The 15,165-nt window shown below is 33.9% G+C and overlaps 1 protein-coding gene across 1 annotated transcript; it reads left to right on the top strand.

The window, feature by feature from the left end:
* Window positions 1–3,906: 3,906 nt before the first annotated feature.
* On the top strand, window positions 3,907–13,110 carry LOC128554116 (uncharacterized). The gene is made up of 7 exons (XM_053535359.1): window positions 3,907–4,033; window positions 4,514–4,543; window positions 5,245–5,454; window positions 6,591–6,758; window positions 7,558–7,752; window positions 8,535–8,637; window positions 12,336–13,110. Exons 1-7 carry the CDS (start codon window positions 3,985–3,987, stop codon window positions 12,412–12,414), a joined length of 834 nt encoding a protein of 277 aa, XP_053391334.1. The 5' UTR covers window positions 3,907–3,984; the 3' UTR covers window positions 12,415–13,110.
* The last annotated feature ends 2,055 nt before the right edge of the window (window positions 13,111–15,165 follow it).

Raw genomic sequence — 15,165 nt, 5'->3', positions numbered from 1 at the left:
TATTTGTCTGCCCAATATAAAAATATGACCCACATCTTTTTTCCTAAAGGCATAGTGTTATGTGTGTAAGATATGATTAAAAATCCCCTCAGTCAATACCTAACCATTCATACATGTATATGTTAAACACATAAAAAAAAACCAACAAAGGTCAAGTATTGGCCAGATGTCGTAAGAAATGCAACTAAAAGTAATATTTGTAATCTGTTTGGCATGCCAATTTCAACGTTGATGATATTTTTGTCAATAACAGTGAACTGCGTAAATGACGGAGTATCCCAAGTTACGGATAGACGGTTTGATACCTGATCGATATCGGACCTAGACATGATATCGGTCCGACTTAAAACCAGTGAGCAAAACAATAATGATCTGATATCATTTGACGATATATGTCCTATATAAAAGAGATATTGGTCCAAGGATGGTTAGATATGGACTGGATTAGATAACACTTTTATAAAGTGCTGAAACGTTTTCAAAACGGTACAGAAATTATTTCAGGGACTACATCCTCCACTAGATTTACACACTTTCTTTTTGGAAATTTGTACAGAAATGTTGTTTTATTTTTTGAAAAACATATTACATACTAGTAAATTAAACAAAACAATCATTTGTTTCTAAATGCTTAAAAGCATCAAGTTCAGTTGAACGGTCAAAAGTAGTCATCAATGCAATTGAGGGCTAATACTGACGGCGGGTTATGGTTTTATCGGTCACGAAAAATATTGCAAAGGGCTCTGTCTAAAAGTACTTGCAGTATTCTATTCATATGTATACAGAGTATAGCTTAGGGATAACAGATCAGAGGCTAGTAAATTATATGTTTCGAGAAATAATTGACGAGGAGTATGTATTAAACAGTCATATTTTTTACACGCGGACAAGGCAGTGGCTAGATAACCGATTCTGTCAATGTCAAATAGCTAATGTTGATTGATAAAATGATAAATGCTAATCGTCAAAGTCTTGTACAATCTGTTTTGTTCAAAGACAATCGATCCTCCAGTACTTTCAGTCCATTGACTGTATTTGGCCGGTAAATATTTCTACTTTTATTAAATTCAAATAACGTTAGACGAGAATCAGAGGAGTATTTTCATCAAACGTAAATTAAAACTGCGTAAACTGCCGCAGCATTTAGCAATAGCCAACCACACGGTGCGCGCGCTGCATAGTTCACTGTCGGTTTATTGCTGAATAACCCGAGATATTTTTTGCTCTATAAGTATGTAGGTATGTGGGTGGACGGATAGTTTAGTGGTTTGCACACTGACCTTCCAATCTGGAGGTCGGGGGTTCGATCCCCGGCAGCTACTCGGGAATTTTCAGAAACGCGTTTCAGTTATTCCCACCCAACTAGAGGTGTACTGGTCAGGAACCCAGGCAATCCTTGCGTGTATCAGTGCTATACACTGGGCACATTAAAGAACCAGGCTGTCTATTCTGATCTCTCTGTCGTGTGGGCTTTGTCTCAATCTGTCCCTCTGGTCAGATCGCTCTGTGTCTGTACTAGTAGAGGATAAATTATGCGCCCTGTGTGGCTGCATTTGAACTATGTAAAGCGCCTTTGAACGTGAAATTGATCATGAAAAGGGCGCTATATAAATCTGGTATAATAATAATAATAATAATAATAATAATAGGTTATCAACTGGTTCATATTAGAATTGTAAATAATACCAGTGTGAGCCATTCTTAATGTGTACACCAAAAGTTCTGCTATAAGAAAATAGAGAAAAGTGGAAACTTCACAGGTCGCTCAACACGACAAAAACGAAAATGTTGCAGGCTCGGTTTGATTGAGCTTGTTCATGGACGGTAGTGGAAATGCATGCTACCTTCCACGCCCTCTAGCCCCGGCTTGAGCAGAACTCAACATTTACACATGCTAAAAGTACAAAAAGCAATTTAGAGACATACGCAGATGTATTCAAACGAAGTCTTAACTTTCTTAGGCGGACACCAAACATGTATCCCCATAACAAACAAGCTGCACTGGTTTAATAATCCTGGTTTTTTTTTAATTGACTAATTAATTTTCTCAAATACGTCTAAAACCGTTTATAAATCATATTCAGCGAAATAATTTTGATAGGCAATCACTTGGTATATTGACACAAAAAAATTGAATAAACATCAATCAACATGTGAATACAATTTAAATGACAATATTTGTCGAACAATATCGAAAACAATGATCATTTGTTTACTAAAACATATTTGCTGCGATTGAAACAAAAATAACAGTATCACTATTTCTTAATTCATATATACGTTTAGTAAAGGATAATAGGATAGGGAGAGGTATAGCAGCGTTTAAAAGTCCCAAAATTTGTGACTACATCATTATCATGTATAGATTCTCTAGAAATATTTCCAAGCAGTTTATGTTATATTTATCTAATATGACATATACAAGTTAAAACTCTCTTCAACTGTTTTCCTTTTCAGATACATCCCTTAGTGGACATCTCTTCAGCAAGCTGATCAAAATCATCTCCAATTAATGCTACGCACATTGCATCTGAGGGCAGGCTATTGAGACACTTCTTCACCAAGCAGAGCCCTGCTTTCAACATTTTAGAAGTGAAAGTAGAAGTTTAGAAAAATGTATATTTAACCTCGGATTCGAGTTTTCGGTATATAATTGTCACCTACGGGTTTATAATTCTTATAAGTAAACTTATATAAACACACGAGAATTGTGTTTTTTTTAATTTTCTCTTCAAAACTGAAAATCGTTGGTAAGACTACTGCAGTCAAACTGCCTTAATTATAAAGCTTTATATTCAACCATCAATAATTACGTGTTCTTCTGTAGTGTATTGGTCAAGTACGCAGAAATATATTTATTGCCAAAGCGGCCCGGGTTCAATTTTCCGACACGGACGTTTTCTTTTTTATTGATTTTACGTTTTTAATGTTATGAAGAAACTTTCATTCTAAAGAAAAAACATATAGTCAAAATCTGAGTCCAGTTCCTTTTGGTCAAACGCTAGTTCAAACGAGTTGTCTAACTGGTTCAAATAAAAATAGATCGGTGAATAGGCTGTTTTCAGATCTAACTATTAGGAAGATCGAGAACTTCCGACAAATTGTCTCTTGAGTAACATAGGAAGCACTGAAAAATGTCGCGCCCGCTGTCTTACGGACAGCTCTTGTTATACTTTAACATTTTTATACTGTAATTGGGATCTGGGTATCCATTCCTTCGTACAGCATGTTAGAATACTTCGGTTAAAATTAGAAGTGAACCATCTCTTATAACTCAAATTTATGAGTGGCAATGCATGTATTTTATATCTGTTTTTTTGTACTATCTATTTGTATTGTGTTGATGAGATGTAAATAAACTAAATAAATGTAAATAGGAATGCGATCTGGCGTAAATTGATATATGGAGATGGTACTTCAAATTTATGATTTAATACTTCCGAATAAAGAGGTAGTTATTCCTAATTAGTTATAACTAACTAAGGGTAGAAGAGTTGTATGTAAATTATCCTAAGGGCACAACGCGTTTAGGTGAGATATAGAGAATTATCGCATGGATGGACATGAATGGACTTTTGACGTCTAACAATATTATCACTGGTCGTAGAGCTAGATGTGGCTGGTAGTAAGCTACTGTCCCCAAATTAGAAGCTACTTCCTCTTTTTAGGATTTTAGGAGACAATATCTTTTAATTAGGAGCTATTATCTACTAATTAGGAGTTGATACCTTCTTTGTCCTTAGCTACCTAAATTACTAGCCTCACTTTTAGTTGAAGTGTGTAGCACTGGGACGCTTCCACAGATACCGTAATCAATAATAGACGTTTTATACAATACACGGTTGATAGGTAAACAGCGTGTTTAAGTCGATATTGTGCAGTATATACGCGTGTTTAGTAGTGCAGAAAAGGGAAGTAAAGTTATACAGGGAATATTTTATTCGGATAAATATCTTGTTTGTTGTGATAGAAGGATATGAAAATATGAAATATTTCGTTACTGTGCTGTTAGTACCTGTCCTTTTAGAAGGAGGTAAATTTAAACTTTTGATTTTTTTTTTCTCTTGGGTTTAACGTCGCACCGACACAATTTTAGCTCATATGGCGACTCTCCAGCTTTGATGGTGGAGGAAGACCCCATGCATTATTTCATCCCGACCTTCCGTAAGCCAGTTGGATGTCTCCCTTTCATGAAGAGTTCAGCGACCCGAGTGAGGGTTGAACTTACATCGGTGACTGGAAAGTAATCTGAAGTCAGCGGCCTTAACCACTCAGCCACAGAGGCCCCTCGATTTTTCTTGAAGCACATAGTTTCCTATTTATGACATGTGGTGTTTATTAATTAATGATTTATTCAAAATTACTTGCTCACCTCTCAAAATATGTTTCGTACATACATGCACATGTATCATTATTTAAACATCTGATAACATAAGAAAATCTCCATAATGTTAAGAATTTACCCACTTTTTCTTTCATCAAGATTGAAACCTGGTTTGTTTTTCTTCTTCAGTTGACGGCCTATGTGAAACTACCACTTTGGGTATGTATTTCATTTAAAATTTATAAAATGATCAGACGAAAAATGTTCATCAATACCATAAAGTTCTCACCTCGCATAAAGGCTAAGCACAAATCGTAACACTTTTAAAGTAAAAAGTAAGTTTAAAGCAACAATACGTTAGATATAAAGAAGATTAACCTGATTGCAATGGTAATGCAAGGGTAAAATTCAATAGCAATCGTTCGAATAGACGAACTAGGTTTAACGCCACTCAAGTTTAAGATGTTCAAGTATTTTATTCTGTAGTAATTTAAAATCTTATCTTGTTCTGAATTGCTCAATTTTACCATACCGATGTTCTTTACATATTTTTCCATTTATAGAATATATATGTTAGGAGCTAAACACCAATATAATTTTGTTCCAATTATAAATCTACAAGCCGATTATGGATGCAATTGTCATTCACATCCAGGGCGGGTGGACTTATTACAACTCGTTTGCATACTAAAGCAATTAGTGTTAGAATAAAACAATTTACCAGATTTCCACACACCTGATTCAGTGCACATCTGAGGAATGATTTGCATGTAATCTGTCATAAGTTTGTCTGGATAGTATAGTTCCTAAACAGACGTGGCTACCCTTTTTGTATTTGTCCTTATTAGCATGATGATATAGATAAGATTTTATGTTATATTTTTGTATTATATTTACTAAATGCATATTGATTTCTTAAGAACCATGTATCTTCAAGAACAACAGAGAATTACCGTATTCAGTCTACACAAGGCATCCTTCAATTGACTACTCCTCCTCAACAGATGATACCAAATATTGTGACCTATTTGCACTAAGGCATGGTGCATGGTACCGTAGTAGTTATAACATGACGAACTACTGCGTCGATCACAGGAAATGTGGGACCAATGATCCGATATATCTAAACGGTTTGTAAAGCCCGCATACGTAATCTAACAGGAGAGTTAGTAATTTTGATTTGTCAAATATTTACGGATGTGTATTGTTTCTCTTGACATTCTTTATTCACATAAAATTATAAAAACCATCTCAGTGAAATTCAAAATAGTTGTATTTATCTGACAATGTATTAGGATCTTACTAGTTTAGAAATGCAAAAAATATTTAAGGGCTTTTTTCCTCATTTCATATTTCCAAAGGCATTATATAAACCCATTATCAAATATATATATATTAAGTTTATTTCTGTCAAAATCTTAGGTATAAACCAACAATCAAATGTCAAGTTATATGCTGTAACAAACCCATTTATCAAATATTTATATATATTATGTTTATTTCTGACACAATCTTAGGTATAAGCTAAAAATCAAACGTCAAGTTATATGCTGTTAGAAACCCATTTATCAAATATCTATATATATTATGTTCATTTCTGACACAGTCTTAGGTACATGTATAAGCTTAAAATCAAATGTCAAGTTATATGCTGCTAGAAACCCATTTATCAAATATTTAATATATATATTAAGTTTATTCCTGACACAATCTTAGGTATAAGCTAAAGATCAAATGCCAAGTTATATGCTGTTACATGTTAAGTTCTTGTTTACTTTATAAGATTGGGTATTTAAAATATTGTTCAAACAACTCTTTTTTCTATAACGAATCAGATATAATAAGAAACTTCAATATGTATTAGCCCTATATAAAATTTCCAGTTCCCAGATGTCATTGAGTAATTGATAAGTTTTAAGCCTGAGTATTTACTGTTCATTTTTTTTTTGCTGGTTGGATATATTGTCAGTGTTTCGTTGTTCTAATAATAATTATTTAATGGGTATCCATTTTTATCAATCTGCTACTGATTAGAAGTAAAAAAATATCCCGATTATAATACCCTTACAATTGCGTACATATCCTGTTTAAACTAAAACTGTTGGATTATAAAAATAACAGAACCTTACTTTAACAATCTGCGATATCCTTACAACATTTAATCTAAAATAATTGAATTTTTTAGAGAAACATCTTTACCGACTGTATTTGATGAGTTCTAGAATAAATCCTTGTAATCTTAGGAGATCAAAACTGCTTATTTTAGGAAGTATTCCGAGTTCAAAAGAAGGTGTGGTTGATAGAAACGCTTGTGTACGGACGTTTGGAAACTGCTGTGAACATGTATTAAACCTACGGATCAAAAACTGTGAATACTTCATGGTCTATTGCTTCCTGGACTTACACCCTTCCTGTCATAGCAGATTCTGTTTTGGTAAGAGTGATACGTTTTATTTTTGATCTTGCGTAATCAACATGAATATGCTTACAGTTATCAAAATTCATAGTTGGAAAACAATTACTAAATATAATAATATGTATAAAACCGAAACCGGTATGATTGTTTGTTTATTAACCTTTTGCCTGCTGGCCGCAACTGATTCTGCCCTAACGGCCAGTGCAGATCATGATCATCAGGCTGATCTTGGTCTGCACTGTTCGCTATTCAGTTAGTAAATTTTCAGTGACACCCCCTTTGAATGATAAGTGGTGCTGTCCAAAGTGAATGATGGACCAGTCCATTTTAGAAATTTAGCAAGCTAAAGGTGAATTAATAGTGTGTTTAGGGTAAAAATAGTACATCCTCAACAACCAAACTTAGTATGGATTTATAATACAACTTAAAACGTACAGCTTCTTCTATCATGCAGCTGATACATCATAATATTTACTTGTAAATCAAACTCTGTATACTCATAATGTTTCTTCATTTAGTCAAGTTAAACACATTTGAATGTGATTTAATTCTCCTGAAGTTAATAGCTAATAAGAAAATATTAATATCAAAGATTAGCGAAATATCTCTATAATTTTTAATCCCGAGGGACATTTTGTGATTTTTAAAATACATTTAAGTCTAGGATTAAGTAGTTTTTTTTTGTCTAATTTGGCTTCCTTATCCATTCGTTGTGTAACACATTATAAGGTTTTTATGCTGAGCGGTTGGTATTTATTTGTAATATTTTCTCCGATCATATAGTCTCTTGAATTGCTTCGATTTATAACATTGCAAGATGTTGATCTAAGTGTTGAGACAACAACAGCTACAAAAACAACAACCAGTTCTACCACTCCGTCGACCACAACTACCACTACCACCACCAGAACAACACCTGCATTACCACCTCCAACAGTGGCAACTACAGAAACAACCACTGGTGGGCAGGATTCACAATACGATTACATCTCTTGCAGAGGAAAATACATAAGTATTAAATAATTATATAATATAACGTATAAAGAAATTTTAAAGCTTTGAGGCAGTTTCAAAATTTTTAAGATATATCTTATTTCATAAAGTTAGTAGCAAAAAGCATGTCCGTACGATTATTTTTTTCGGAAAAATGATTGTCAAAATAGCTAAAATGTACGATTTTAACTGTCACCTCAACACTGAAATTTGATGATCAATTCAAAAGTTATTAACGAATTAAAAACTACAGTTATATTAATTGTTTGCGTTTGTTTGAAATATTATTATAATAGTGTTAATAATTGTACTTTTTCAACGTGCAATTAAAAACTGGTATGTGGAAGGATAATGAACGTCTTTACAGGCTTATTGAGGCACTGCAAGATCGATGAATGAAAAAGACCAAAATAACTTTCGGGCAAATTGTGTTGCTTATTTACGGAAATTTCAGATCGACGATCCGCTTCGTACACAATCATACATGTTAAAAGTATTTGCATAATACCTTTTCTTCAATACTCTGTTATATTCAACATTTTAATTAATGAAATATTGGATAAAATAATTCAAAATATATGTTAACACTAGAATATTTAAGGAAAACCAGGAATCCAGAGCTAAATGTAATTCAATATATATACGGTGTTGCTTGCATGAAAATATGCCTTTACAGGTAAAAGGAAGAAGCTGGCTCACATTTTACATACAATATTGTAAAACTAATCAAGGTATCTCTGCTTACATTGTATTTTATTTCTTTACTCTATACTGAACTCACATTGTATTGCTTTATTCTAGAGGAGAATAAAGGAACCGTGGTTGCATTGGCTGTTCTGTTGGTGATTAGTGTAATTGCACTTGTCGTTTTGGGAGTTCTGCTATATAGAACGATAACGAAAAGGTATACTAAAAGCTTTCATTGAATACACCTTTGTTACTTTCAATTTAATACACATTTGTTATCATTTGATATATGTGTGGTGTTCTGTGCTTCCGAGAAATCTACTCTTACCTTTTATCTTTTTTATCCATATAAGTAAGTAAATTGTTTTTAATAGAAACATGTGTAAACAGTTTTACAAAACTAGGTCGTACAAGTACACTCAAAATACACCCGGCCAAATGGGCCTATAAGATACTTTTAAACTTGCAGTTATCATACAATATATACATGAAGTCACAAATGAATGCAAATAATAATGTAGTAAGAGTTTTGTCTTCAAAATCAAATATACATGTGAAATACTGATGTAATAAGTTGTTAAATCTTGGAACTATTGAACTTTACGACGTAATAATATGATAAAAGTGATATTATCTCTATAATTATATCAATTTATGAGAGTCAAGTTATCTGTATAAACTTTGACGCAGGTGTAAAGTACGCTTTGACAATGTATTTAGCAAGTGTGCGAGATTTTTTTTAATCAAATATATCAATTTTCCAGAATCACTCTTTGAATCGAAGTCAATGGTACCTTATAGTTCACTGAAATATTCACGAAGTATGTGCCTATAGGAAGAGCAACATATTACAAAAATGTGTCGCGTTTTCGATAAACTGGTCATTGCAAAACAGACATATTCTGCCTTCTACTCGTTCCCCGATATATCGGCCAGTCTCAATACGTAGTAGTACAGTACTGCATCTTAGCGGAACAAAAATGAATAGTTCATTTCTTCCAAATTAAATTCAACATAATTTTCTGTTTCAAAACCTATTTTGAATGAAATATATGTTCTCAGTTTGGACACATTGTTATTAGAAAGCCAACTTTGATGTTGTACGGCTGTCCCTGACGCTGGTAAAAGCTATAACTATCTATAACATACCCTATAGACGACTGTATTCCCCCCTCTTCCTGTTGCGTCCTATCAAAACAATTAATTGACGGCTAAAAGTTGAAAAACACTATTTTAAAGTGACTAATATACTTTGATAGTATGTATCTTTAACTTTTTTTGGAAGCTGAACAGGATTTCTTTCTGTAAATAATGTTTTAGTCTGATTACAGGTAAAATTATAGCAAAACACTTGAGTGATCAATCATTTTGTCCAGAAATTGTACATTGTCAGCGTCAAAAGTACATTTTCTTACTTGACGAATAATCTACATGTAAATCTCACTTTTTATAAATAAAAACAACAATACTTCTTTGGTAAAATAACATAAAACATTGCTAAAATCTCCAATTTGTTTATAACCGTCACTGTCAAAAGATTCGGTGTGATTTCCTGACTGTACCCATGTTTGCTTGAGTACTGTACAAATGTTTTCGACTTTCGTAAAAGAGACTGTAGGCCTGTTTGCAACTGATTTATGTATAAAATGTCAGCTTTTCCTATGCTCCTATAGTATTTCTTCATACTTATAACCTGCAAAAAAATGTTTGAAGGAGGGTGGTATATAGGAGTCACCGTGCGGTCTGTCTGTCCGGTCTGTTTGTATGTGTGTTCTCATAAAATTTTTCGTGCAATTACTTGAATACTACTATACCTATCTCTCTCAAACTTTACACACAAACATCAGCAATATGTAGTAAATGTCCGTCTTTTCGTTTTCTCTATATTGTGACACTTAACGATAAAACAGGGTCTGTTTTTCGTGTCCGTGCCATAACTTCTTTATGCATTAAGGTATTCTGAAATAACTTGGCAGACCCATTGAAACCGATATATGATCGTGGCACGATATACAGCCGTCGTGTTTACTACCCGCCGTGATTTGACCGTTATTTCTCATACATTTATACTTACCAAATAACACACAGCCTTAGATTTAAATGTTTAAAAGTATTCTGAATTAGCCGGTGACGAGGTAGAACGCACGCCATTTTTAAACCAACGAAAATTGATTGAGCTAGGCTTGGCAATGACAATAACTAAATCCGCAAGGACAGACTCCCGCCGTGTGAAAACATTATTACTGTCAAATGTCAAGATAAAGACAATTATACTGATATCACATACATCATCGCGGCTGATTATTGCCATTTGATCTGGCATGTTGGCATGTCTGAAGAGCGTCACCACGCTGACACCAGAACGACAAAATACGGCACCTGTACGGCAAAAATAACGGCATTTATCGCATTGGCATGTGGTGTACTGGCTCCACCAACACGCCAGATCGAAATGAGGAAATTCAGCCACAATACATATATAGGCATTATAATAGGTAAACAAGAGACTAGCTCAAAATATTCGATTCTTGATCATTTGTCACAGGCAAGGTATATCAACTTTGAAACGAATTTGTATAATAATATTTTTATACACAATCTTCACATAATCAATCGTAAAGTATGTTATCAAAATTGATACTTTGGACGCGTAGATACAACCGTGAGAATCGACTTTATCGACAGTATGAAAACTCCCTAGACATACGCCCAATAAAACAATCACATCACTTTCTATATCTTTTTGCTTTTATTTATAAAACAATTATCTCTCATAGACTTGCAAATGTGTAGATTAATCAAATCAGTTACATGTTTATATTCATCCGCTGAAAGATTGCTACCGAAATCCATATAGTAATAGGAGGTAATGAAATGTGCAACATCTAGCCCCCTAGCACCGGCTTAAGAGGAACTCTATTACACATACGTTGAATGAACTCTATGATCCCAAAGGACCAGAAAAATAACAACACTGAATCCAAGTACGTGGATACTTTTTACAGCCGCCACACGGCACTTAAAGATTGCTGTTGTGATAGTTAATAAAATCAGTAAAAAGATCCTTTTGAAGCAAAGAATGCAACCAAGAAGAATAAAAGCAGACTCGGTTTGATTGAGTCTGTTCATGAGAGGTAATGAAATGTGCAACATCTCTTACGCCTCCTAGCACCGGCTAAGGCGGAACTCTGTTACACATACATTGAATGGACTCCATGATCCCAAAGGATCAGAAAAATAACAACACTGAATCTAAGTACAGGAAGACATTTTACAGTATACTTTTTGAAGAACCCACCCGCTTAGCTCTATAGGGAGAGCACAGATCCACAGACTTCAGTCTCGTGAGTTCCATCCCCAGGCGGGAAGTATGTTCTCCGTGACGATTTGATAAATGACACTGCGTCTGATATCATTCGTCCTTCACCTCTGAGGGGAAGTTTGCAGCTACTTGCGGAGAACAGGTTTGTTCTGGTACAGAATCCAGGAACACTGGTTAGGTTATCTGTCCGTCGTTAAATAACTGAAATACTATTGCCATCGGGGCAATATACGCCCAAAGGATGGTAGCAAAATTCAATTAACTTGACTGTTGAATCCCAAAGGACAGGAAGAACAAAGGGAAGAAATTCAAAAAAAAAAAATATGCTTAGTCCACAAAAAATCATTACCAAACACTGGTATGTTAAAATACATATACAAATTGGAGGTACCATACATGTTGTACCACAGAAAATTGGTCTTGATTTTTCCTTACAGCCAATTATAAAAAAGTTTCAAAATAATATATTTTTAGTAACATAAAAGGGAAGTAAGTCGCATAATATTTATTTTATAAGATGGCCTTTAAAATTTCTGAAGATAAAACGCATGCACCATGTTCATAGCCTAATTAAGTATATATCTATGTTACAGAATGCCGGAAGCTGCATATGTGGCTGAGAACCCTCCACCATACGAAGAGTACAAGATCAGTGACAACAAGGATATTTGAATATGTAAAGGGAATATTCTTGCAAACATGATTACGCCTAATTGTGTCAATTTGGACATGTTTAGTATAAAATAAATAAAACATAAATATGATTATTTCTTTCGACAGAAAAAATACAATTCAATTGGTTGGGCGCATAATCTATGATGTTTGCGACGTACATTGTTTTATTCTTATTTTTAATATTTTCCCATTTTTCATTGTAAGTGAAATAGCTTTTATTAAAGAGTCACCGTGTTTGAAAGTGTGAACTATTTGGATAGACCAAGACGTTGTTTCTAAATTTAGCCGGCATTTGATTTCTTTTAAGTAATGTCGTTACAAATAGATCGGAAAATTCGATAGTGCAATTTTTAAAGGTGCCTTGTTTGAATGTTAATATTGTTTTTATTTCACATTCAATATGTCTTTGGATCATTTTGTGTTGTTTGTTTAGATAAAATTTATCACGTAAAAGGGTTTAATAAATGATGATTTTATACGTGACATGGAATGTCAATTCATGTATTCTCTGCTTCGTCCAACCAAACCTTTCAACAGCATTGAAGCTCACAATCATTGTCATCAAACACAAAGAAATATATGAAACCGCACCATACCAGGCTTTGATAACTCCCTCTTTAAACGAAATATTAGGACATTATTTTGACACCTAGTTTATACTGATGGAACATTTGAGACTGATAAAGCTCTGAATTGTCATCGGAACTGCTTTCTTGTTTTCTCTAAAATGCTCGGTAAGATAGTATTCATAAAGCAGGAATAAATTGTATAATTGCTTAATTTGTTTTATTTTTTATATAATCGCCCAAACTCAACTTGTTAATATAGGTTAAAATTGTCATTTTTATATCGTTATCGAGAGATATTTCGTATATTCGACTCCTTAATCAGTATTCATGTTGTCTGAACCATGTAATGTAATTTCTAGGTTTTAGGCAAAACTTGTCAATTCTGCAGTAGCATGAGGGAGTGTTGAACATCCGTGAATTACCTAAGTATATTTACTAAGTTGACAGAGTTGAATAATGTGTCTGTGAAGTGTTCCTGTATTGTCCTATATAAACTCAATGTACACTGTGATCGAGAGAGCAGACTAAGGGGATGGGCTAAGGACATGGTCGTCCCACTCTCATGAGCTGAAACTCAATACTTATTTTAGTTTTCTTTTATCTTTTAAGAGTTTGAGATGAAATTAGACAAAATGTACTTGGCAAGTTTTCATATTCATTTGAGAATCGTAAGGATTCATGATTAATTTTATTAGGATATGATTGTTTAGCTGAAAAAAAAAACGCGAAAAAATGCTAAAAATAGTAAAACGATTAAAGAAACACAAGGGAACCTCAAATATATATATTTATATGATATAAAGACCCCAGTTTTTGTTGTTATGCATATTTCATTCTGTAGTCATTTCATTGATACCCAATGGTGTATTCTTATATCGTAATTGTATAGGAAAAGCTATGACAGCTTAAATTCTTTGAAACCATGTCAGTAGTATTACATGGTATACCCTCAATAATGTGTCCATTTTCGACATGGATAAACAAAATTATAGAGATGTTGTGCTTTCGCACGGGTTGAATGTTTAAGTACACGTTTATTTAAGGTACTGTTTGGAGCAATTTTAGAAATAGATAGATAGATAGATAGATTCATTAGAGCACAGTTATACTGGTACAGAATCCAGGAACACTGGTTAGGTTATCTGCCCGCCGTTACATGACTGAAATACTGTTGAAAAACGGCGTTAAACCCAAAAACAAACAAACAGACAAAGAGCACAGTTATAATGTTTAGAGTGTTTTAAATTAATTACGTTGAATTGATACATTTGTTTTGTAGCTTCAAGGCAGGCTTTTCAACCTCGTCTCGAGAAGACGATGTGTTGCGATTTGATATAAAACCCCTTCATGTTTGGGTTGGTACGCTCCGAGTAATTATATGTTGCAGTACATATTGATTTGTAATATTAATACAAATAGGCAATATGGATTTGAAATGAATGTTAAAACGCCACGGCATATCAAGTCGAATATGTAGTTTATTATTTATTGAAAATAACAGTTTGTGGTCATTCATAGGTATAAATATACAGTTGTTCGTGAAGTGAAAGAGACGTTCACTGTTGTACTCCATCATTGTTATGCATGTAAAGGCATAACAGATAAATGATAATCATTTAAATTGTGTAGTTATAATTTTTAGTTTGTGTTTTGTTTGTTTGCAAATTTGTTTAATTCTATTTAAGGGTCATACGGTATAATATTTGATGTTTTGCTAGCGTTTTCTCTTGTGTGAGGTACTGATTTTGTCCGTTGTCTGTTTTATATTGTGGCTGATTTCTGCCATTGTCGTTCTGTCGTTATGGCGCCCCCGCCATAACGAAAGAACGACGGTTTCCTCTTTTGGCGTTGTTTCGTTCCCTCGTTCTGTCGCCCCCGCCAAAACGATATAACGAAGAATGCAGCGCGACAGAACGAAAGAACCACACTTATAAACGGCGCCCTAAAAAACGTCGTCTTGGCGTTCTTTTGTTCTGGCGCCCCCGCCACAACGACGGAACGAAACAACGCCAAATGTGAAAATATCGTTCTGGCGTCATAGCGCGTTCCGGTAGAGCATGTGCAGTGTAATTTTCGTATTTTGCTTAAGCCCATTTTTACTGTTTCATAAATAGATAGATACACTTTTTCACAGAATCCATACAAGTTTGGAAACGGCACCTATTTTCATATTTCACAC

This window comes from Mercenaria mercenaria, unplaced genomic scaffold (assembly GCF_021730395.1).
Source record: "Mercenaria mercenaria strain notata unplaced genomic scaffold, MADL_Memer_1 contig_4731, whole genome shotgun sequence".
NCBI classification, from domain to species: Eukaryota; Metazoa; Mollusca; class Bivalvia; order Venerida; family Veneridae; genus Mercenaria; species Mercenaria mercenaria.
The sequence above is the reverse complement of the archived record's forward strand: the minus strand, read 5'-3'. Positions and strand labels throughout refer to the sequence as shown.